Source organism: Stegostoma tigrinum, chromosome 3, assembly GCF_030684315.1.
Source record: "Stegostoma tigrinum isolate sSteTig4 chromosome 3, sSteTig4.hap1, whole genome shotgun sequence".
NCBI classification, from domain to species: domain Eukaryota; kingdom Metazoa; phylum Chordata; class Chondrichthyes; order Orectolobiformes; family Stegostomatidae; genus Stegostoma; species Stegostoma tigrinum.
The window spans coordinates 89,274,415-89,300,961 of NC_081356.1; the positions used below are offsets into that span (position 1 = coordinate 89,274,415).

A 26,547-nucleotide genomic window follows, 5' to 3' on the forward strand; every position below is an offset into this window, starting at 1 on the left:
TCCTGGCTTTATTATTAGGGGCATGGACTGCAAGAGCAAGGACATGAACTGAACTTGTACAAGATAATTATTAGATCTCAACTACAGTATTCTGTATAGTTGAGGGGATCAATTTATAGGAAAGAAGTGAATGTATTGGAAAGAATGTAGACGTGATTTACAAGAATGGTTTCAGGAAGGAGAAACTTAAATTATGAGGATAGATTGAAGCAGTTGATACTACTCTAATAGTAGAAGTCTGAGAGGAGATTTGATAGAGATTTTCAAAATCATGAGGGAGCTGGATAGAGCCACAGGGAGTGTTGGTAATGGTTCCATCCAAGAGGAATGGTTCCAATCACAACTGTTCCCCACGGACCTATGAGTGAGTCGGTCCAACCATCTCAGGCAGTGCATTCCTGATCCTAACCATCCACTGCATTAAAAAGTTTCCTCAGATTAACTTTTTTCACCATTCATCTTATGTCAATGTCATCTGGATTATTCTGCTTGTGGGAACAGCCTACTCTGTCTCCTCTTTATGTTACAATTGATGGACAGACACAGATTTCTAGGTTTGTACTTTTAAAATTAGTTATATGGGGACTATTTAAGACAGTAGGGAAATCTTCATATTTTCTTTCATAGGCTGTGGCTGTCGCTGGCAAAGCTAGCATTTGAGCTGAGGCTTACTGGCCTATTTCATTTAACCTCATTGCTGTGGTTCTGGAACCAGATATAGTTCAGAATCGGTAAAGACAACAGATTCTCCTTCCCTGAGGGTGTTAGTGGACTAGGTGAGTTTATTTTTTAAAGGATAACTGCTTCATGGTTACCATTATTAAGCCTAATGCCAGGTATATCAATTCAATTTAAACTTCCATCAGTGTCTTCAGGGATGAGAGCCAGAACATCAGCATGGACTATTGGACTACCAGCCCAGTGACATGCCACTGTGCTACTATCTCTTGCTAGCATTATGCTATGACTGTTACATATAACATAAGTGATAGAAATTGTTGGTAGTCTCTGTTAAAATAAACAAGTACTTTCAAATTTGTTAAGCAAACATTACATATTATGGATTCTAGATGACAGAATTCGAGAGTAGGTGATAAAAAAGAATAATTTAAAAATTCTCCTTTTCTGAAAAAAATTTCAGCGGTGTTACTTCCATTCTACTGAAGTGAGATGACACACCTGGATGAGGTTCCATACATGCTTCACTTCTCCATCCATTTTGCTTGGTCTCATTGTTCACTCTCCGCTACCATGCTCCATTGCTTAGAATAAGAATAAAGAATTGTGATAAAACAGGAAGAGGCTATTCAACCAACTGTCTGCAAAAGCAAATCAGCTAGCCCCAGTTCCTTGCATAGCAGTGTATATTTTTTCTCTTCAGGTGCTTGTCAAATCCTCTTTTGACTTTGAACACCTCTATCAAATTTTTCTGAAACTTTATTTCCTCAAAGACAAGAGCTGAACTTTTCCAATTTATCTACTTAATCCTCATCTCTAGAGCCATTCTCACAAATGCTTTCTGCATTCCCTGTTAGTCCTTTATATCCCTCCTAATGAATTGGACATGTAATTCCAGTTGAGGCCAGACCAATGCCATATAAAACTTTAATGAATACTCTCCGTTTCTGTGTAAAAAACCCATGATCTCAATTGTCTTTTTAAGCATTTCTCAACCTGCCCAACCACTGTCAACAACTTGTGTGCATGTATCCCTCAGTCTTGCTGTTCCTTCATTCCTTTTAGAATTGGGCACTTTGTTTTATGCTGCCTCACCTCATTATTCCTACTAAAATATATCACTACACATGTCTCTGCGTTAAATTTCATCAGCCACTGATCCACCTATTCAAATACATGTACTCTCCAAGACTCCCACAACCCTCCTCACAGTTCACAATGCTTCCCACTTTGTTTCATAAAGAGTTTGAAATTGTGTCTATACACCCAAACCTAGGCCACTAACGTACGGGGAAAAAAAAACTCTGGTCCTGGTGCTAATCCCTCAGGACCCCACTGCATATTTTCTTCAGGTCCAAGAAAAACTGTTCAGGTGAGGCAATGCCTAGTGGTGTTATTGCTAGATATTAATCCTGAGACTTGGGCATTGTTCTGAGGACCTGGGTTTGAATACCACCACGGTAGACATTGGAATTTCAGTTCAATAAAAATCTGGAATTAGAAGTCTTGTGATAACTGTGGAACTGTTGTGAATTGTTAGAAAAAAACTCTTTGGTTCACAGATGTCCTTTAGGGATAGAAATCTGCTGCCCTTACCTGGTATGGCCTATATGTGACTTCAGACCCACAACAATGTAGTTGATTCTTAACTGCCCTCTGGCCAGTGAGGAATGGACAACAAATGCTGGCCCATCTAGTGATGCCCACATCGCGAGAATGGATAAAACAACTATTTTTTTCTCCCCCTCTCATTCACCCCAATCTGTTTCCAACTGGCTGTTGACCAGGAATGTAAGATATTTGTTCAGCCTGGGGAGCTCTGAAGACTATGCCAGTACCATTGACCCTTCTGATTTCACAAGCTCCAACCTTGCTGTCAAGTCTCTTACATAGATAGTTTCTTGATTTGTTTGGGGTTAAAAAGTTACAGGAAAAAGGCAGCAGAATGGGTTTGGGAAACATATCAACCTTATTGAATGATGGAGCAGCCTCAATGGGCTGAATGGTCTAACACTACTGCAGTGTTTTATGGTCTTATGTAGCTCTTAATCAATTGCCTTTGGAAGTCCATATGAGCTACATCAAATTTGGCTCTTCAACATCCACTTTTTCTGATGTCACCTCTAACCGATCGTGTTATGGACACATGTATTTCTCACTGCGATTTTGACGGCAACATTAGCGGATGCACAGGTGACATCTCTAGTTGTATATAGAATAAGTGGATCATGACGTCGGTTTTTGTTCTGGAGTTGAGACCTCAATGTTTGATGCATTTCCAGGTCTGAACCCTGCATTGTGTTAACGCTCAATGTGATTTTTGACCAGCTTCCCAATTGCTGCCCAGAATGCTTGCTTCCAATCCCTCTTAAAATGTTTTGTCTCTTCTGAGGCTGAAGGACTAATAGCAGGCTTTCTATTATTGGCACATCAACAAATACACATAAAATGTGTTAGACTAGATCACTAATGTGCTTATAGACCCTTCTAGACGAGGCCTCCAATATATGACACAATTTGTGTTAAGATTCCTGTTTGACTGTCGCATGCACAGCCTCAACTCATGAGAACAAAGCCCTTGCCACAAGCTATGTAGAAACCAGCTGAAGAGGAAGGGAAGGCAACCAATATAAATCCTTTCCAGATAGGTTTTTGGGAACATCTGATAAAATACATTTATAAACTTCCACATCTATCTGCCTAACTACCTGACATCCATCAATATTTAATGGCAATGAAGCAACCTAGTGATCTCTGCAACTTGGATATCACTTTTCTCTTTATGGGATTTATTCTCTATCTGGGACCAGTGTCAATCAAATATGGGAAACAACTAGCCACATAGAAGTATTCTTACGGGATGTAAGCTGGGAACTGAACTATATTTTACAGAGAGCAAAATAAATGATATGCACTAAGCATGAAACATCATAAAAAATTTTTGAAATTATTTATTTTAACGATATCAAATTTGTTACCATTGTGGAAAAAATTGATTTTTTAGAAATATAAAATAATGTTTTCAGGGCCAGACTTCATGAACTTAGTATACTATTAAAAACCCAGTTATATCTCATTCAACAAGCAGTAACTTTTTCAAAGAATTTTACAGTGAGATCAATCCTGCAATAGGACAAGTTCTCATTAGAGATTTCTAAATGAGTACAATTTGAGAGTAGCTCAACTGCACATCCCAGGAGAAAATTAGAATCACTGACAGCAATTTCTGGTTTCCTACATTTAACTGTATAGGTGTGAATTCCACATAGAGAAATTTCTGTCAGTTACACAGTTTTGCCATCACTACTACTACAAAAGTCAGACCATTATCTTCCACGTCTATATCTCTTTGTGCTTTCCCTTCTGTCAAGTGCCTAATTTGAATAAAGATATATAAGTCAACCTGTATAGCTAGCTGAAACATATTTAATTTCCCATATTTAGATTAAATTTATTATTTTTAAATACATTATGCTGCAGAATATTATGGTGATGGGAGGCACAAATAGGAAGAGAATGTTGTTTCATCTGTTGCTACTTTGATTATCATCACTTCTTGAACTCTATTAGCTAGAAATCATGCTGTGTGATATCAATTATTACTGATGCCTACCCAATTTGTATAAAATTAATTGCTTCTTAACCAAACTTAATCCATTTACTGTATACTATTACACATCATAATTTCTACACATCTGTATAATATTATTTTTAAGTTGATTGTTGAAAGGATACTAACAGTGTTATTGTTACATCATATTTTGCAATGAGTTTAATGGGAAAATGGAGAAGATTTAAATACCAAAGATAATTAAGCGTAAGATGTGTTTTTGCCAAGTTAGTGGCAGTACAGCACAAATTACCCAGCAACGTGTGACAATTCACAGTTCATGGGATATGTCTTCTTCCCTACAAGTATTTTTACAGTAATCAAATGTATTTCATTCAAATTTGAGGCTAGTAAACTATACATACCCTGTTCATATCACTACAGAATTTATTAATGGAGAATAGCTTATGTAAAGGTGATCCTGCAGAGGGAGACATAGCTCATGGAATAACTACGTTTTTGTACCGACTGAACAGCTGCCAAGTTTAACAAACCTTTTATCCTGCTGATCTGTGTAATATACATCATGAAATTTGTAACAGATGTGCTATTCAATTTCAAAATTCATCTCAAACAGAGCAAGAAAAAAAGCATGTGAATGATAAAAAGCACAGAATGATAAATTCCAACACCAAAATGTAGCTGATTGATAGAGTTGACATGGCGTCAGGCTGGTTTTTGTTTAACAGCTGACAGTGGAGCATATTGTCATCTGTGTGAGATTCCTCCTGTGGTATCTGCGCCATCACTAAGTAGTGATTTGGGCAAGATATTTTCTCAGCCATCATTTGATAAAAATAAAGGTTAACTTCTTCAAAATGAAGAGTTAAAATAACTTGCCAAATTTGAGATGTAAATGATAGTGCTAAATCCAGAAACGTAGGGAGCAAAGTTTACAATGGAGAGCAGAAAAATGTCTTTATCAAAGGATTTCATCCTGCAATCGACCTAATTATTATATTCATTAAGATTTCACTCTTTACCCATTTCTGTTGCTACACTCACAGCTTTTAGTGCTCATCCTCCTACAATAGTTAAGAGAGAGAGAGTTTTCTGCACAGTCCACTTGTTCTCTGACCTAATTTTCAGTGGAAAAGGTTTTGAACTCTCTGAAAACTTACTTCCCCTGAGCTTTGCTATTTTCCTAATCAAACTGTTCAGAGATGGTTTTACAAGTGTCTCGAGCAGTTGGGACTTGAACCCAAGCCTCCAGGCTCAGAGGTACGGGCACTTCCACTGTGCCACATGAGCAGTCTGCCTCATATGTTGCCTCAAATGATTGAACAACCTCGTTTCCCACCACCAAATCACCCATGGTGTATGTTTCACCTATTAATTCCCCTAAGTTTTTTTTGATTTAACCTATTTTTCTAATCAATTGTTCAGAGATGTTATTACATACCTCTGGAGCAGGTGGGACTTGAATCTGGACCTCTCGCTTCAGGGGTAGGGACACTGTCACTGTGCCACATGAGGGCCTTTTCCCCAAACTTTCTTTCCTTAAATCACTTGCCTCCACCTCAATCAGTGAATCCTTTTCTTTTCTTTATCGACCTATTCTTCAGATAAACCAGTTCAGAAATGTTATTACACACATTTGGAACAAGTGGGACTTGAACCTGGACCTCTCGGTGCAGGGGTAAGGAGGCTACTACTATGTCACAAGGGCTGTTTCCTCCGAGGTTTAACTTCCTCTCAATATCCACCAATATCTACCAAGAGTCATACTTTGCTACTTTTGGTGATTTTTTACTGAATTTAATCTGTACAACTGTTCATTCTGATTGACACATGCAATGTTTTTATATAATGTTATTGGTTCACAATATATTGTCAGATCTTTGTAATCATACTTAAAAACATTTATATAAGATCTGGAAATAATGAAAAGTTCAATATTTAAATAATAGGAGGCGTAGTTAATCCTATATGCTTTACAGGAATTGACCCCCATCTCTTTTGAAACACCTTACACTTGTTTTGTACAAAAACGATAGCTATCAAAGTTCACTAAACTTTGAAAGAAACAAAATTGGAATCTGTAGCAAACATATTTCACAAATTCTCTGTATTAATGCAAGATTTGTTTTATCTAATCAATATTGACCTGAGTTAGAATTCATCATTTCAGACAGAATCTTTGGGAACAGGAAGAGTTAATCTATTGCATTTAGCATGAATTTTTCAGTATCGAAATACCATCTCTATTTCTCTCTCCACAGATGCTGCCAGACCTGCTGAGCTTCTCCAACATTTTCTGTGTTTATTTCTGATTTCCAGCATCTGCAGCATTTTGCTTTTAATTATTCATGATTTAATTTCTGGGAATGAAATTGGATCTTCTAGAAAAAGAAAATTGAAAGTGGCGGAAAATTGCCTGTCGATTTGCTGGTGTCATTTTGTGCAACCTAAGAAAGCCAATTTCATCCCAACTGATTCAACAAAACTTTAAAATAAAAAAGTAGCATTAATAGCAAAATTCCTACAAAGTCAGCAGCCAAAAGGTTAATGAGAAGTGGTCACAGGTTGATAAATCTCTATGGCTTTTGACAAACTGACCATGCATTGTGAAACAGACTGATCAAAATGACTAATAACTAGGTTATTGACTCTTTGAGAAGTCAGCTGAACCGTAGGTGCTATGGACTGACCCCAATGTTTCTAGACAGACTTCAATCCATACAATGTCAATAACCTATTATTACATTTACACACATAAGATGTAGATCAATTCCCACACAAACATGCATTGTGATCTATTTATGTGCCATGGTCTTGGAGAAATCAAGTCCAGGCCAGCTAGATTCATTGATCTCCCATCTAAATTTTTTGTACCATGAGGTTACGGTCATATTCCTGAATCCATTTTAACTTCCAATAAAATTATCAAAACTTTTTCAGACTTTTATTTTTTGAATACTATTTCATCAAATGATATATTTCCTCTTGTGATAGATTAGAAAGTCAGGTTGAAAATTAAAATAGCAGAACACCTCCTATTAGCAGAGCTTCACAGTGTTTTAAATGCACTCATCTAACAAAATGAAGTTCAGTTTGTCAGAAACAAATGAGTCGAATAAAAGCTTATTAGCCCACTCAGAAAAAGCTTTAAGTTTGACCTGACATTACTTTTCTTTTTGTTTTTGTGTGAGGCAACAGGAAAAATATTAATTTACTTCCCTCTCATTATTTAGTGAAATCATGGAAGTAAACCATGTAACTTCAGATATAAAAGTCGTGCAAATGAATTTATCACGAAAGCTAACCAATAAATATCAAAGTTATTCAGTTAAGTAAACTTATTTCTACAATCTACCCGAAAAGAATAATGACTGGAAAATAAACCTTTATTTTCTATGAACAAGTTCATATGCTTATTTTAAATTTAGATTTTGTGTTAACAACATAGGTACTTTGTTTCTAGAAGTTAGGGTATATTTTTAGAAAACGTGAAAAGCCCTCAGCCTTAATTGTTGCTATTGGCTGAGACTAGCATTTTGATTGTATATAAATAATCTGAACAAATTCATGCATTCATAAATGTTGCTGATTATTTTCAAGAAGTCATTTATAACTTGCCTAATCAATTGTTGTACGGCATAGAAGATTAATTGCTGTTCTTCAGTGTGATTTTAGAGTTACGTCAGTTATTTAAATTCTTCTCTATCAATGCAATGCCTATCATCTTATTCTATTGTTATTTTCCTTGGCTAGCATTATAATTTAGCAAAGATCTATTTGCTTTTAGGAGCAGGATTTTACTGCAGCAGATGTGTGGTTATAGTATCATAAATGAAATGAGTTAAGTAGTTTGTAATCCATTTCCTACCTTATGTTAAAGTTTGTTCTGCCCCTCTCTCTTAATCATTCTGTTGAACGTTAAGAGAATGGTGAGATATTTTACATTCCTTTGGTTTGCAATGTGACAAACTACAAGTTGGGTGCTCCAGTCTAAAGGCTGTAAAATGGTTAGTTGGAAACCTGGACTGCAGGAGGAATCAATATCCCTCTGACTAGCATCCTCTCCAGCTGCAAGGGAGGTACCAGAAGATCAGAATGTAGCCACTGTTGTTCCTTTGTTTAAGAAGGGCAACAGGGATACTCCTGGAAATTATAAGCCAGTGAGCCTTACATCAGTGGTGGGGAAATTATTGGAGAAGATTTGTAGGGACAGGATTTACTTGCATTTGGAAAAGAACGAATTTATTATGCACAGTCAGCATGGCTTTGTAAAGGGGTGATCTTGTCCTACAAATTTAATTAAATTTTCTCAGGAAGTGATGAAAATATTTGATGAGGACCTTACTAAGACATTTGACAAGGTCCCTCCTGGTAGGCTAGTCCAAAAAATTAGGTCACAGGAGATCCATAGTGAGCCGGTAAGTTGGTTTTGGCTTGGTAATTATGGAGGAGTGCTTTATTAATATTATGATAGTAAAAGACAATGAATACATTTGTTGTCACTTCTCACTTTTCAGGATCATGGCAACAGCTTCCATCCATGAATCATAGAACATGGAGTAGTACAGCACATGAATAGGCCCTTTGGCCACCATGGAGATCTGTGATCTGTGGTCTTCTACAAGGATCAGTGTTGGATGCTCTGTTGATCATAATGTATAAAACTCACTTTGATGAAATTGAAGGTGGCTTAATTAGAAGTTTGCAAGTGATGTAAAAATTCATGGAGTTGTAGATAGTGAGGAAGGTTGTCAAAGGATATTTCAGGATATCGATCAGTTGGAAAGTTGGGTGGAGAAGTGGCAGGTGCAGGTTAATCCAGCCAAGTGTGAAGTGATGCATTTTGGGAGATCAAATGCAAGAAGAAAGTATACATTAAATAGTAGGACCCTTAGGAGCATTAATATACAGAGGGTTCTTGGGGTGCAAGTCCATAGTTCCATGAAAGTGACAACACAAGTGGATATGGTGGTAAAGGAAGCATAGGCATGTGTGCCTTCATCAGTCGGGATAATGAGTATAAAAGTTAGCAAGTCACATTGCAGCTGTATAAAACTTTAGTTAAGCCTTACTTGGAGTTTTGTGTGCAGTTCTAGAACATAGAACATAGAACAGTACAGCACAGAACAGGCCCTTCAGCCCACAATGTTGTGCCGACCATTGATCCTCATGGATGCACCCTCAAATTTCTGTGACCATATGCATGTCCAGCAGTCTCTTAAATGACCCCAATGACCTTGCTTCCACAACTGCTGCTGGCAACGCATTCCATGCTCTCACAACTCTCTGCGTAAAGAACCTGCCTCTGACATCCCCTCTATACTTTCCACCAACCAGCTTAAAACTATGACCCCTCGTGCTAGCCATTTCTGCCCTGGGAAATAGTCTCTGGCTATCGACTCTATCTATGCCTCTCATTATCTTGTATACCTCAATTAGGTCCCCTCTCCTCCTCCTTTTCTCCAATGAAAAGAGACCGAGCTCAGTCAACCTCTCTTCATAAGATAAGCCCTCCAGTCCAGGCAGCATCCTGGTAAACCTCCTCTGAACCCTCTCCAAAGCATCCACATCTTTCCTATAATAGGGCGCCCAGAACTGGACGCAGTATTCCAAGTGCGGTCTAACCAAAGTTTTATAGAGCTGCAACAAGATCTCACGACTCTTAAACTCAATCCCCCTGTTAATGAAAGCCAAAACACCATATGCTTTCTTAACAACCCTGTCCACTTGGGTGGCCATTTTAAGGGATCTATGTATCTGCACACCAAGATCCCTCTGTTCCTCCACGCTGCCAAGAATCCTATCCTTAATCCTGTACTCAGTTTTCAAATTCGACCTTCCAAAATGCATCACCTCGCATTTATCCAGGTTGAACTCCATCTGCCACCTCTCAGCCCATCTCTGCATCCTGTCAATGTCCCGCTGCAGCCTACAACAGCCCTCTACACTGTCAACGACACCTCCGACCTTTGTGTCGTCTGCAAACTTGCTGACCCATCCTTCAATTCCCTCGTCCAAGTCATTAATAAAAATTACAAACAGTAGAGGCCCAAGGACAGAGCCCTGTGGAACCCCACTCACCACTGACTTCCAGTCAGTGGACCACAGACCACAGACCACAGACTTCTGTTGCCACACAGTAGGAAGAATGTGGAAGCATCATGGCATCATAGTCAGCATAGACATTTTGGCCGAAGGACCTCTTCCTGTGCTGTGCTGTTCTATGTTTGATGTTCTATGCATTGTAGATGGAAGCTGTTCTTGTCATGATGATGAAAAGTGAGAAGTGGTAACAAATGAATTTATTAATTTTGTCTTTTAATATCGCAATAAAGATTTTTGTACATGCAGAGATTTGGTTATGATCTTCAGTTTTAATTTTGATGGTAGTATTACGTAAACATTAAGAGTCAGTTGACAATTTAAATGTATCCAAGTTTAGTTCAATGATTTCGGATGATTAGGTAATTAATAATGTAAGATATGCAAAGTATAAGAGAAGGCAGTTTCTAGATTTGTGGAATGGTTTTGTGCTTATGTCAGATTGTACCTGCAGAGGTTTTTCATGAAGAATCACCAACAGTTTCAAATGTAGTTATACTTGCATTTGGGAATCAATCAGGAATATCAAAGAAGCTCGTCTATATTATTTGTACATTCAGGGATTGGAGAAAACAAGAAGCATCTGTGTCTTTAAATGAATAATACTAAATAGTGTGTAATATTTAAAGATGAAATCGTGATTGATTTGTTACACGCATTATAATTTAATTAATTTTAAATAGTCATGAATCCAATATTTCTGTTATTCCCCAGTCTATAACCTGTCAGCACATCAGTAGGGAAGAACAACCGTCATTTCCATCATTACCTCATTACATTGACTGGTTTAAGGTGCAAATAGTTACACAGTGGTATGGGATTTTTGAAGAGATTCCCAGTGTGGGTTTTATATCATATGCAAATATGTGCAGATTGCAAATATTGAACTCCCCAATGCTGCAAAGTGCATGTTTTGCTTCATGAGCAATGGATTAGTCTTCCTGTGCATTATGAGAAAGGTTTACAAATTGTAATGTAAACCCAGATAATTGTGCCTTCCATTCCATTTAATAAAATAAGGTTCACCACCTGCCGCGAACTCTTCATTTTAGTTTCAACTCTTTAAGTGTTACTGATATAGCTTTAAGTCAATTAAACAGCTGATAGTGTTCAATAAAAGCTAAGATAATACACAGATGTGTTTACATTTGTCAAATAATAGCATTTTGTACAATGCTACTGAAAAAAATTAAGAATCGTTGACAGCTTTCTACCCTGTGTTCTATAAATTGACAATCCTTCAAAATCAGTTGTAAATGCAAAGACAGAAATCCATCAGTTGTAAATGTAAAGACAGTTGTAAATGTAAAGACAGGTGTTTTAGAAGTAAAAACAGAAAAGTGCTCGTGGAACTCAAGAGGTCTGGCAGCATCTCTGAAGAGAGAAAGAGTTAACTTTTTCTGTCCAATATGGCTGTTTTTCCAAAGTTCCAAAGAAGTATCATATCAAAACAAAATATTAACTTGTTTCTATGTCCACAGGTGCTGCCATCCTGCTGCATTTCTCCAGCACTTTCTGTTTTTATTTAATCTCCAACATCAGCAGTACTTTGCTTTTGTTTGGATGTTTTACAATACAAAGAATACAGGGAAAAAGCATCATTCAATATATATCTCACCATTTGTTTTTGAACAGTAGAGGACACATTTAACACCTGGGCAATCTTGGTGTTCAGCATTGCTTAGGAATTTTAGCTGATCATTTAAAAATTTAGAAGAGGAACTTTCAGGAAGTTAGCCTCCAGAAAAAAATCAGCAGCATTGTCCAGTTTTTAACTGTAATTCCCTTTTTCCGTGGGCCCACATATTGCTGCAGGAAGGCAGTTCACCAGCTAATCACTTTAGCCAGCATTGTATAGACACCTCCCAGGAATATGCATTGCATCTGACTCTGAGATTGGGAAAACTAGACACATCCTCAAGATCCTTGAAAGCATTTATCAGTAATAGGTAATGTTAAATACATTCCCAACTCACCTAAAGAGATCATAGAATCCCTACAGTGTAGAAACAGGTCCTTCAGCCCAACAAGTTCACACCTACCCTCCAAGGAGCACCCACGCAGATTCATCCCCCTACCTTTTTCATATTACACTCCATTTCCCAGGGCTAACACACTAAATCTACACATCCCTGAACACAATGGGCAATTTAGCATGGCCAAACCACCTAGCCTGCATGTCTTTGTACTGTGGAGCAAGCCAAAGCACCAAGCAGAAACCCACACAGACATGGGGAGAATGTGCAAATTCCACACAAACACTTGCCCAAGTGTGGGATTGAACCCAGGTCCCAGGCTACGTGAGCCAATGTGCCACTTAGATGTATCAACATCAGCATGTCTGTGAGTCCGCTGGTGACAATAGGCATCAGGGAAGTGTTTCATCTCAAATGATTTTCTTTTCTCCTATTCAGTTTTCTAGGCTTTCGATCTTCTATTTTAAACTTGATTTCAGTTTTGCTGTTATTCTGAGATTTTTGTTTCCTTTGTTAAACAGCTGGTTCTGGAGTCTGTGGGCAGGCATTGAATTCCTAAGCCCTCCATTGAAACTCTTGAATCATTGATAAGATTTGTGCTACAATCAATGTAGTTTTTCTTGCAGTTTAGTTTTGTATGCCAATCAATATTGCATTACAATGTTCTTAAACAATCTGTCCCACTGACTAAGCATGTCGGTAAAAAGCTTATGGAGATAACCCCAATTTGCTCCTCTCATCATCAAGCTGCCAGTTTCAGAACTCTATCTCTCAAATCTTTTCTCTTTGGATATCATGTACAGAACATAAACAGTCCATTCAGCCCAAATAATCCATGTGTTACAATCAAATGAGGATGGGTCACAGCTCCTCCCTTTAATAGTCACAGTTTTTCTTAACCCTGTTTAGCACATAACTATTATATTTCAGTTGAAGTGAAACATGTGTAATAACTGCTTAGCTGCTGTCCTCAGAGTGGCAAAGCTTGCAGATGCTTTTGACTTCTTTGTCAACAGAGGTTGTTACAAGTTGCCTTTTTTCATTTGAGCTGATTTTCTGGTAATATTGAGAGGAATGGAAAGAGGAAGGGGTTTTCTGTCTCTTAGTGGGTTCAGTAAATGTTGCTTTCTCTCTTTTTCCTTGCTCAAAACAAGCAGCTGAAATATAGCTTTTATATTTTCAAGTCTAGCTTTTGTATTTTTCAAACTGAATTCCCTGCAGGTAACCATTCATCTCCAATACATGAAGTTATCACGTAAGTGTGAATAAAACAAGAGATGCAACTTTTTTGACACTTCATTGAGCATCAGTGTTTTTTGATGGAAGTGATAAGGGGCAGTGGTGATATTTCCACATAACTCGCAATCTCGACACCAAAATTATTTGGGGATATGGGTTCAAATCCCACTGTAGCAGCTGATGAAAAGTAAATTTAATTATTCTATTTGGAACTAGTGTCAGGAATGCTAACCATGTTGTCATAAAAAGACACTGGTTCATTAATGGCCTTTAGGAAAGGAAATCTGCCATCTTCACCTATTCTGCCCTATATGTGATTGACTCTTAACTGGCCTCTGAAATAGCCCTGGTAAACCTTTCAGTTCTAGCAGCAATTAGGGGTGAGCAGAAAAATGGTGACCTCGTGAATAAACATAAACAACACAAACTGCTTGCAACAATTTAAGAAGGTGACCTACCAAAGGCAAGTAGTGATTTATAAAAAGTCCTGGTCTTGTTCGAGATGCCTAAACTTTACTATTAGTCCTGGCCCCTGTTCATATATTTGTTTGAAGAAAGTATCTGTTGCTGATAGTTATTTTGATTCTGCAACTTTGGATCAACCAGCCATATTGCTTAATGATCACTTTTTTGATCAATTCTGTGTTCCAATGTCAGCATCTGCTTAGACTCTTTTGTGTAGGGTGTTCTAGAATCTAGAGTGTTCTCCCAGTTGTGCCTGGTTACATCCCCATATTGGTTCAGAGGGCAGGTAAGAGTCAACCACATTGCTGTGGGGTCTGGAGTACTCGTAAACCAAACCGGTTAAGGACAGCACTTTCCTTCTCTAAATGATGTTAGTGGACCAGATGGATTTTTCTGACAATAAGTAATGGTTTCATGGTCATCCTTCAACTCTTAATTCCTTTTTTGTTACTATTGAATTCAAATTTGAGCCTAGGTGCCCAGAATATTAACTGGATTTCTGGATTAATAATCTATTGATAATACCTAAAACATCACCTCCCTGATATATTAGTGGTGGCGACTGTCCAGAGAAGCTACACTAGGTTGATCTCAGGTAGAAAGGGATTTCCTTGTAAAGATAGTGTGTGGATTATGCTTTCATTGGAGTTTCGAAAATTGAGAGGACATCTTATTGAAACAAATAAGATTCTAATTGGGTTTGATAGGGAGGATGTGGAAAGCCTGTTCCTCCTTATGGGACAGTCTGGGACTAGAGGGCATAATCTCGGAATAAGGGGGTCACCAATTTAAGACGAAAATGAGGAGGATTTGTCTTCTCTCAGAGTGTTGTCGGTCTATGAAATTCTTTACCCAGAAATCTGCAAAGGCTGGGTTATTAAGTATATTCAAAGTTGAGACACAGTTTTTTAATCAGCAGGGGAAATCAAGGACAATGCGGATAAGGCAGGAATGTGGAGTTGAGGAATATCACATCATTGATGATCTCTTTGAGTAGTGATGCATTCTTGATAGGCTGGATGGCCGACTTATGCTTCATCCAACTCACATCTGCTGAAACACTTTTCTGTCTCAGAACCTTCAGCATCCTTCACATCCTGCCTTTGCCAGCTCCGGTTATGTAGAGCACAGCATGCTGGGATTATGTGGCACACTCTGTCTGAAGAGAGCTATAAGGCTGCCTCAGACCTCTCCAAGCACTGGAATCTCATTCAGAAGAAGCCTATTGTTCACTCAATAATGGCCCTGCTGGAAGAATGGACTACATTGTAACTACAGAGATAACAAAGTGTGGAGCTGGATGAACACAGCAGGTCAAGCAGCATCTTAGGAGCACAAAAGCTGATGTTTTGGGTCTAGACCCTTGAAGGGTCTAGGCCCGAAATGTGACCTTTTGTGCTCCTAAGATGCTGCTTGGACTGCTGTGTTCATCCAGTTCCACACTTTGTAACATTGTAAATACATTCAGCTTCAGTCATGGATTGTGACAAAGACTCATCAGCCGTAGTGACAGAGGGTAGCCCTAGCCTCCCAATAACAATCCCCATAAGGTATCCGGTCCTTGAAACAAAGCAGGAACATGAGAACTCTCAAGGATATAGCCATCATGGCAGCTTCCAGGGTACCTAGCACAGACCTCTAAGCTATGGTACCAATAATCACAGATGACTTGTAGCTTTACTGTTGATTCTTTTCTGTTGGTGACGTCAGCCATGTTACTAGATAGCGCTCAGCATGTGTACAGTCAATAGCACCCTGTACCTAGGGGAAACCAGCTATGTTGGCCAAGTCTACAGCCTGCAACTCTTATGACATCTTGGGGAAGTGAGATGAAGTGGTGTGATCTGGCACAAACTGCATCAGTAACAGCCTGAATACATTTATGTGTGAAGATTGAGAGATCCCACACAGGTCCCCCTTGAATCTTGGAAGCAGCCAGTTTCATAAAAATTAAGTGTTTTTGTCAACTTGGCAGCCATTGGACTGGATGGCCACTCACCCCCTTCATGTCTTGCTGCAGCAGATGACAGATAGCGGCAGCATTGCATTTCAATACCATTGAGGCCAAGACACTCTTGACCTCTTGAACCTCCTCCACAGTCTGAGGGAACTTCTGCTAGAACTTCTCCATGCAGAGGCTGGTTAGCAGCCACTGGAGGTTGCTGCTGGTCCTGGGACAGGCTGGCTGATGCCTTTGTGCCTCTTCAATTTCTCTGCTCCTTTGTTGCACAGCAGCCTGAGCAACAATAACAACCATACCTGATAGATCTGATGTGGAACAGCTGCAATGACCCTCTATGAGGATTATCAGAATATCACCTCTTTACTCACTGAAACACCCAAAAAAGCATCATTTCATATAAGAGCATTTTCCCATGCATTTACAGTTTAAAATGCTGTCTGCAAGACCTTTGGAATGTGTTTGGGTTATACCAACTGCTGGTGATACTTTAAAGGTCACCTGTGATCACTTTTGCTTCATAGCGATTTCAAGGATTAATTTATAGTTACAAAGATGTGGTCAGTATTGCTTGTGACCATGATTTCTGACGTACATTGATGGTGACCAGTTGAGATTTATGTGCAGATTATTGCATCAGAAGAAGTAGTTAAATGTGAATCTATGAGTTGCCTGATTAATGCAATTGCCCTATGAAGGGCCCCATTTCAACCATAAGTGGACCCCAGCCCAGCAGAGAAAATAAACAAAACTAATGCTAGCCACTCTGAGTGGGCTGGCAATCATTTTTTTTTACTTTTAATGTGCAGTTAATATTTGGTTCAAGCTGCTAAGTTTTCCAGACCATGCTTAGGAGAGTGAGTTGTAGGCTCCACCTGTTATTCTGGGTGCATCCAGGATGTCACTGATGCCACTTTCCTCAGAATACAGATCTTCATATCCTTTCCCCATGATGAGAAGTCTCAAGCAACTAGATAACTGGAATTATCCACAACGACTGGCATCCTGCGAGTACAAGATGCAGACCACTATACCCACTTTACTTTGAGAGTGCCCTATCACAATTCCACAGAGTTCATCAACAGAAATGACTTCCACTCCATCAATGTTCTAATTACATGTACCTATTGATGCCAAATTCTGGAGATCTGCACCAGATACCCTGGCAGTTGCCATGACTGTTAGAGAATACACAGTTGCCATATAGGATACCAGCTGAGCAACAGGTATTTGTCCCTCCAACATGGCTCTTATCAACTTTGTGAGTCCCTCCAACAGATAATCACATTACAATGCTACCTCTGCTTTTACCAGACCGGAGTGGAATAGACCATAGGCTTGCTTAAGATGCAGTTATGATGCATAGACGGCTAAAGTGGGAGTTTGCAGCAGCCCAGTAAAGGTCTCCCAAATCATTGTGGCATGTGATCGTAACAGTTTGCAGCTGACAAAGTGAGATATGGGGAATGTCCTGGATGTGAACAAAATGGGGGAACAACAATTTTCCAAAGGTGAAGATGAGATGGAAGATCAGGATGGCAATCCAAGGCAGCATGACAGAGCACTACATCAATGAGCTAGAGAAGCCAGAGATAATCTCATTCATACCCACTTCCAGGATGAATGTGCTTGGACTTGATTTAGTTGTGTCACATTTGGTCCTATTTTTGAATATCTACACATAACATGCTCTACTGACCATTGAGGAGAAAACAGCAATCAGTGAGACAGTGAACTGTCATCACAATAAATAGCTCTTAAGGCATCTGTCAGGATATCATATCCAAGTGTTGTGTAGTGAAGTCTTTCTTGATAAGCGGCAAGGTGAGAGGAATCTTAAGGAATCTCCTTTTGACCCTTCCATCATCTGTAACCCTTTAATAGATCGTTAAGTTACCTTGAAATGCTTGAGCATCCTCTAGTACAGTGTTGAAACTATGAGAAGCAATGGTTTGTATCTTTTCTCAAAAGACCAAGTGCCATGGTCACTGTGGATGTGTGCCCTTTTATACATCTCTCACTGGTTAATGGTGTATTCCTGACAAAACATGTTACATAGAATGAACTTTCCCTTATTGAGATATGTGGAATCATCACTCTATATTTTCAGTGTGACAGTTTGAAGTAATTGTGAAATGATGTGTGCAAGTCTGACCTAGCACTTTCCTTGCACATTGCATTTAACTTTGATGTTGTAATTTAAATACAGTGCCTTGGACATAGTCATCAATGGCATGGTACAAGGATTTATTGATGACTATGAGCCTAGTTGTAGTCATGGAGTCAGTTTTGGGAGTTGAGCAATACTTGGGCATTGCAATTTCTTTAATCATTGGGATGTTTAAAGCGATTACTTATTTCTTACATGGATGTGACTTAACCAGGTCTCAACATTTTACTACCACAGATATTTTACTGTCCAAATGAGCATTTATTTATCAAAGTTAAAGGTTAATTACAATGAGGTTTCATCCCTGCCACCTAAGATGTCTTCTTCTTCTGCTTCCCAGTATGTCGAAGCACTAGCCAGACCACTGCAGCTCAGAAGGAGGTAACATGCTCTGTAGTTTGCCATATTAGCTTGGACAATTTGAGCCCACAGGTCCCAGGTCAACTGAGAGTCTTCTGATCAGATACAAAATCACTGCCATCGGTATGCATTGTTGCATGAATTATGAACAGGATAGAAATGAATGTGCCAGGCACCTCTGGAGTAACCTGTTTTTTTAAGTGAGGGGTCTTGAGTGTCTCTCCTCCTTTCTCTGGGTGTCTGCTGGAACCACTTTGACTCCCTGAAAGGAAGTTGTACCTAGAATAAGGTCAGGGTGCATTGAGCTGCTGTCACCTTGCCATTCATTCTAAACATCTATTCTAAAGCAATGGAAAGCAGCTCCATGTAGACATTGGTTGTATTGGAGTTGGATCTCCAAGGTAGTTACCCCCCACCATCTGTCCATGGAGACAGTTAGACCCATGCATGCCAGCAACAGCATGGCAATAATAATGTTGGTGAACTCCTCTATCATCTGATGCAGCTGACCAAGTGCCTCTGATAAACCTGCATGATACTCCTGCAGCCGCCTCTGCAGTTTAACCAAATTATAAATGGCTGACGCCACGCGATCATCTTCAGCCTGCAGTTCGATAGGTGCCTTGTCTGGCGCAGTCCTCTGGATAATGGAGACATCTGGCATTTCGTCCTTAACCAGCTGCAATGGCATGCCTACAATGTACTCCTCAGTCTAATTGACAAAGGGTGACAGAGGTGAAAATCTGTGGCCTAGTGAATGGTAAATGGAAAAAGCCTTACTAGTGCATCCAGTGAGACTTCAGTGGCTTCCACCTCAGAAGTGAAGTTGGAACTGAGGATCTCCAATGCTCACTTCTTTGCGGAGGTTCCATGGCTGTTAATAGTGCCTGCATAATAGCAAAAAGGAATTAATTACAAAAACAATGATGAAAACTTGTGCAGATCAAGAGTGGGTTAGCAGTCATGTTAATGAGAATGTAGTGTAGCTCAACTCAATAAAACTTACTGGGTCGTTTGTCAGTTGAGATCTCTCTATTTCCACATGAGTAGTTCATGCACTTTTCTGGAAAACTGTAGTATTGTGTTCTCATGAAGAATGACACCTAGATGTCAGGGTTAGGTTGTGAGAAGTGATATACAAATTAGGCCTGTTTTCTCAAGAATACGGAAAGTTTAGGGGTAATCTGATCAAAGTCTTCAAGGCTTCAAGTCGGGGTGTCATGGTGGCTCAATGACTCAATGGTTTGCACTGCTGCCTCACAGCGCCAGGTACCCAGATTCAATTCCACTCTCGGGCATTGTCTGTGTGGAGTTTGCACATTCTCCCTGTATCTGTGAGGGCTTCCTCTGGGTGCTCTGGTTTCCTCCCACAGTCCAAAGATATGTACGTTGGGTGGATTGGCCATGCTAAATGGGTCATAGTGTTCAGGGATGTGTAGATTAGGTGGGTAATGGGGGATGGGTCCGGTTAGGATGCTGTAAGGTTCATTATCGATTTGTTGGGCTGAAGGGCCTGTTTACACACTGTGTTTCTATGATATGAGTCATAGAGTCACAGAGATGTATAGCATGGAAACATTGGTCTAACTCATCCTTGCTTTCCAGATATCCTAAATAAATCTAGTCCCATTGGACCCATATCCCTCTAAACTTTGTATTCATACGCCCATCCAGATGCCTTTTAAATGTTCTAATTGAACCTGCACTCCAGGGTCTCTGAGTTCAGCAACATTCCCCAGGACTTTACCATTAAGCGTATAAGTCCTGCCCTGATTTGCTTTTCCAAAATGCAGTACCTCAGTTATCTCAATTAAATCCATTTGCCACGCCTCGTCCCATTGGCCCAACTGATGAAGATCCCATTGTACTCTGAGGCAACCTTCTTTGTTGCCCACTACACCTCCATTTTTGGTGTCAGGAAAAGACAGAAAAAATAGAGATAAACTGTCTTCATTTGTCATGGATTCTATTGATAGGAGGCATATTCTGAGATTTAGTGCTAGACCACGCAGGAGAGATACTAGGAAATACTTTTATACCCAGGGTGCTAGAGGTTTGGAATGTGTCCCACAAATGGAAGATAATGCTGGATCAGTTGTTAATTTTATACCTGAGATAGATAATTTTTTGTTAAGTAGAGGTATTAAAGGCAATGGGTCAGAGGCAGGTATATGCATTTAGGCTACAGATCAGCCATGATCTCTTTGAATATAAAACAAGCTTGAGGGCTGAATGGTCTAATCCAGTTCCTATGTTCATATCAGAAATGCAGAGCAAGCAAGCTAAAACCTCTCAACCTGTCTGTGCCAATTTTTGGTGCAATGGAAAGATTATGCATGATGGAAGTTGATGGAGGAGCAGTCAGTAATGCAGGAGATGTAGTGAAGTGTCCCAAGTGATTGAATGGGAAGCAGACAGGGTAAGATGACTTTGCAGCTTGAGAAGTAGAAATAGGCAAGAGATGATAGGCTACATAAAATAATGGGAGATTTGGCCCATGAACCTTGGTAAGATCCGTCTGCTGTGGTAAAGAGAGGGTGAGTGTTTGCTGTGTGAACATGAGTGAGCAGAGAAAAGCTGATGGTTATTGGCCTTATGAAGTGCAGAAGATCACTGACCTCCTTTCCCAGTTCACTTGGCACACAGTGCTAACCCAGGCTGCAATTTATGGGCAGGCTGGCATGGTGTGATGGTAGTGTCCATTGGCAATCAGCTGATAAAAGGGGTGGTTTTCTCCCCACCACCCACTCAACACTTCAAGGCCCCTGTCTATGAAGAAGGGAATGAACTTGCCTTTCTTCGAGCCCATGTCCTGAATGTTGATGTTCGACTAATCCTGGCTCGCATCATCTAAATTAGTGTGTAGCTTGGCTTTAAATATGGCATGAAAGCCAGAAGGTCCAAGCAGCAGTGAACACTTTTTGTCTCTCTGACCCCATGATTCCCTGAGGCTGGTGCCCAAGATGCTGGTTGCATGAGGTAAAAGGCAGAAGATTGTGTGGGACAAGTTGTCCTGGGCCTTGGCAGCCTACATGCCATGAATCTCGCCTCAAGCGTTTCAGTTGAAAATGGGAAATTTCTCCGGACTGCTTTTCAGGTCCAATATTAAACCAAGGACCTATCAGCCCTCTCAAGAGAATGTGAAAGATCCCAACATACTAGTCAAAAGTGATCAGGGCTGTTTGATGTCCTGGCCACTATATACCCGATTACACCATTAACCTCCTCGCTAAAGCAGATTACCTGGTTATTTATCACCACGCAGTTTTGAGAATATTGCTGTATGCAAGGATCCTGAAGAGGAGTTTAAGTATCTATAACCAGGGCAATTTTTAAAGATTAATCTGAATATAATTCCAGTAATGTAACAACTTTGGGTTTCCCTTTCATTGTTGATGAGTGTTGCACCTTCTTTCCTCTTTACAGCAAGAGTTGGAGGAGAGCTTGATAGCATATGAGGAGGATGAAGAGGACAAAATCGACAAGGTAATTATCTTTTGAGCACTTCTGTTTTCCCTCAGGTATTGAGGATTATATTTATTCCTGATGTAGTCCTGCAGACTGGAAAGAAGTTGAAGAGTTTGAATACAGTTAATACTGAGCTGTTTATTATTCCAGCAGTGGTTATTGTGTACATTTTGAAGAGGAAAAGTGAGCAATAAATCCTTTCTTCTAGCCTGTGACTGGGACAAACTTTTTTTTTCTATGTATGTCAGTGTTTACTTGCATGCATATGCATATTTGGAAATATGCATTTTTTAATCTCTCTGCCAGCAGCAAATAGAAGAACTGTCTGTAAATCATAAATAACAACTCCCATCCATTCTGATCACAGCATTTCCTATTTCACAGGACTGAGAGTGGAGATGGGTCATGTCATTCCATGTGCGTTTTACAGATGTAACTGGCTATAACTCACTGGGACTTTAGTAGTCTTAGAGTGTGAAAACCAAACTGTGCAGAATAAACAGGGGACCTTTCAGAGAGATAAGTTACCTCTTTGGTTCAAGGGCATATTTGGAGGAGTCAAAGTGCACTTTGGAGGATGAAAGGCACACTAAATATTTTGGAAAGTGTTCATAAATGTGTGTAAAACTGCATAAAATCATTACTATCAAGCTATTGGAACTGCCAATAACCATGACAAAATTAGCTATCAAACTGCCAATATAATCCGCCTGTTAAAGGGAGCTGTCAAGAAGACCTGGTCAAAGCACGTATTAAAGAGAACTATCAAATTGTCAAGGCACTTACAAGTCCTACCCTTTAAATCTTAGAGAGCAATGTCTGGAGTGTTAAACAAAACTATTGCTTGATATTTCACTCTTGCAATTTTGAAACCTAAGAATGTCTGCTGTTATCTGCCTGTGTTAGTATATTACAACTCGATGAGTGATTTCACAGCCATATATTGTCACCACAGAGTGTCTTCCATTTCACTGTTTGACTGGCAACTGTGAACTATTTGTTGTAGGACTAGAGATTATTATTTCTATGACGAATTTAATGAGATATTTGTTGTTCTAAAGCTTTCAGTTGAAGGAATATAAAAGTGTTTTTTATGATGTGAGTATTACTTTCTATCTCATGATGTCTACAATGGACAGTTACAACTTTGTTTCATAGAACATTATACTGTTATGACTATATGGGTCTGGTCCATAATGGCTCCCAGATGAGTTGTCATGGTAAGTGTAAGCGCAAACAGTAGTGAATGAGTCAAGAACACTGTTTGATATTAAGTTGACCCATAAGCTATAAAGTAACATGGGTATTGCATGAGGATGGATGCATCTGAAAATGTTATGCTCGGAGCTGTATGATGTACCATTCAATATGGTGGTGACATGGACTTGGGCAGGCATCTGAAGGTTTTTTTATACATGATTCTAACCCTACTCGAACAGACAGTCAGACAGAAGGAGCTAAACATTTGAGAATGCTACCAAAGAGAATCTCATAGCAATATCCTGCAAGGAAATATCTACAGTTGATATTTCCATTTTTCAAAAATTCATTCATGAGATGTGAACTTTGCTGACCAGGCAAGCATTTATTGCTCATCCTAAGTTGCTCAAGAAAGTAGTGGTGAGCTGACCATTTGAACTGCTGCATTCCTTTTGGTGTATGCATACCCATTTCAAACCTGGTAAGAGATTCACTGCAGCAACTGATTTAGGAATTCCCCGGAGCTGGAGAATTGCTCATTCCAAAGCAGATACTGGCTTTAGCATGTGGGAACCTTACCCAAGTTGGAGTTCAGCTGTTCAACTTCAGAGGTTCCATGGATAAAGTTGAAATTCCTAATGGAATAGGGAAAACCTTTTTAAAAAGCACTGCAGTTTACAGCACAGGTAAGGTGGAAATATGCAAAGTGCTTTCAATTCAGCTTTGAGCATTTTTACTGGAGTGGATGGGCATTGTAAGGCACAGCTATAATAAAGACATCAAGGATCAAAAATTCAATTTGAGCTGATGTCACAGACCCAGGAAAGACACAACAGCAGAATTACAGCAATAAAGTTGATATTTTGAATGCTGAAAAAGTGTGATCACACAGACGAAGGAAGTTAAGAGACTATTGAGTCCACAAAAAGCAGGAGATCCATTACTGAAATTGTGCTAAAGGCAGGAAGCAGGCATTTAAACTGCTCACAGTGAAACTCATTCAGAAAAAAAAACAAAACAATGAGGATTATTAGTTGTGCTGCAGACAGGTAGAATGATTGAGAGAAATGTGTTAAAGGACAAAGATTTGTCTTATAGACCCACAAATAATAGGATTCATTCAGTAAAGCTATTAAATGCAGGAGAATCATTTATTAAAACTGCAGGGAGTGGGATTCATTCAACATAGCCAGCAAAGACCTGGCAATTGTTTAAGCCTGCGATTAGAGGGATTCATTTGCAGAAAGCATGAAAAATGGAAGAATTATCCATTTTACTTACAGAAGGAAGAATTCCTTAATTTTACTCTGCCTTTTAAGCAAGGAAGATAAATAATCATATTAGGAAGTCCTTGAAGCAGATGCAAAATTGCCATGAAGGTGTAATTTCAAATACGGGTTAACGCATCTAAGTTACAGCAAAAAAAACTCCAGATGAGAAAAGAGCATTAATGTTTTGAGTCCAGTGACCTCTCTTCACAAATCTCTGGACTTGAAATGTTAATTCTGTTTTGTCTCCACAGATGCTGCCAGACAAACTGAGTTTCTCCAACAAATTTTATTTTTGTTTGTTTCTTAAGCTCCTGCTTTCAACTCAGGCACAAAATCAGATGTTAAAATCAAGAAACTAGTAAATACGTTTTGTATTAAATTTGAAGTATCGATCTTCAAGGTATAAAGGAAGCAGATACATTTGATCGAGCTATGAAAACTTTTGACAATTACATTGAAGAAAAAAATGCATGAAAGAACAAGATGTTAATCGAGGTGTTCAGCATCCAGGGGAATCTATAAATAATTTCATTAATGATCTCTAAATTAGTTAAAAATTTGACTTTAATTGGAGCTTCAAAATCATGAGACAGTTGTTGTTGGAATCACTGATGAGTCTTGTCAGATTTATTAAAGTCAAAAGATAATTTGTCTCAAAAAAAATTCATTCCAATGATAGTGAAGCAGAAAAGTCTGCAAAATATAACAGGTCAAACCTAAAGGGAGAGGATCAATCTTATCACAGGAGATCAACAGAATCTAATCAGCTCTCAATGCTATACTCTTAATGACATATCTCCACAGAGGCCAATATCTGTCACCAAGTCACCCTTTATTTACCTGTGGAAAGTCTTTGGAGACTGTTCATTCTGAGAGCTGGATCAGTGTCCTGATTGGAGCTGTTAATCTGGTCCTATCAGGGAACTCATTCTGTCAGCTCCACCTGACTGACTCCTGGAGCAAACAAGGTGTGGAGCTGGATGAACACAGCAGGCCAAGCAGCATCAGAGGAGCAGGGAGGCTGACATTTCAGGCCTAGACCCTTCTTCAGAAGAAGGGTTTAGGCTTGAAATGTCAGCCTCCCTGCTCCTCTGATGCTGCTTGGCCTGCTGTGTTCATCCAGCTCTATACCGTGTTATCTCAGATTCTTCAGCATCTGCAATTCCTGCTATCTCTGACTCCTGGAGCAGTTTAGCATTAGGTCATGATCCTCTAATTTTGCCTCTGATATAGGAAGTATGCAATGTGCGGAGGCTCGTCTCTTGCACCCGGAGCATCTTGGAAGAAATTCACCATCTTCTTCTGTCGGCAAAGGCTTTGAGGCTGCAACCTCTGCCATGTTCATCTCAGATTCTCCAGTATCTTCAGCAGTTAGCATAGAGGGAGAATCTATGGGTTTCAAACAGTTGGAAAATCTTTTGAAGAGCCAGGCAGGTTTTGCTCCTGTACTGTTTGAGAGTTTGCAGCTTTCCTATGGCCCATGTGTTTGTTCAGGACTATTGCACCTGCCTGAACTTTATGCATCGCAGGACCTGACCTGGCGTCAGCCATGTCTCTTACTCAGGCAGGGCCACTCTCCTGGCTCCTACATCAAACTTTGTCCCCTGAAATAAATTGTCTCTCTTGCTTAGCAGAGCCTTCTGTCTGGCATTGGCATTCCTGATGCCATTTCACCCTCCCCCCTCCTCCCTGGTTTCAGTAGATCAGATTTAACCTGGTGTAGGGGCCCCCATTAACAATTCTACTAGACCTATTCTTGTGGTTTCATGAGGGGTGGACCTGTAATCAAATAGTAACTAGGACAGCTTGGTATCCAGTGAAGCTGTAGGCTGCTTCTTTAAGCCTGCCTTTAAAGTTTGAACTGCTCTTTCTTCCAACCATTGGATAATAGATGATATGGAGCTGTCCTTAAATGTCAAATGGCATTTTGACTTCAGGGAATATTCAAATTCGCTGCCTGTAAACGATGGCCCATTATTTGTGCTGAACACTGAGAGTCCATGTATTGCAAAAGATGCATGCAGTTTTTCTATCGTCATCCTAGTGTTTGATGAATGAATGCTATTTATCTCCAGTCACTTTGGATA

General features: G+C 39.5%; 1 protein-coding gene across 18 annotated transcripts in view; it reads left to right on the forward strand.

The window, feature by feature from the left end:
• The window catches only part of LOC125450983 (multiple C2 and transmembrane domain-containing protein 1-like), a 562,377-nt gene that overhangs the window by 455,173 nt on the left and 80,657 nt on the right, over positions 1-26,547 (forward strand). For all 18 annotated transcript variants that reach the window (XM_048527527.2, XM_048527528.2, XM_048527529.2 and 15 more), the window contains one exon: positions 21,948-22,007. In XM_048527527.2, the coding sequence (XP_048383484.1) occupies positions 21,948-22,007 (60 nt within the window). The remainder of the gene's footprint in view (positions 1-21,947; positions 22,008-26,547) is intronic.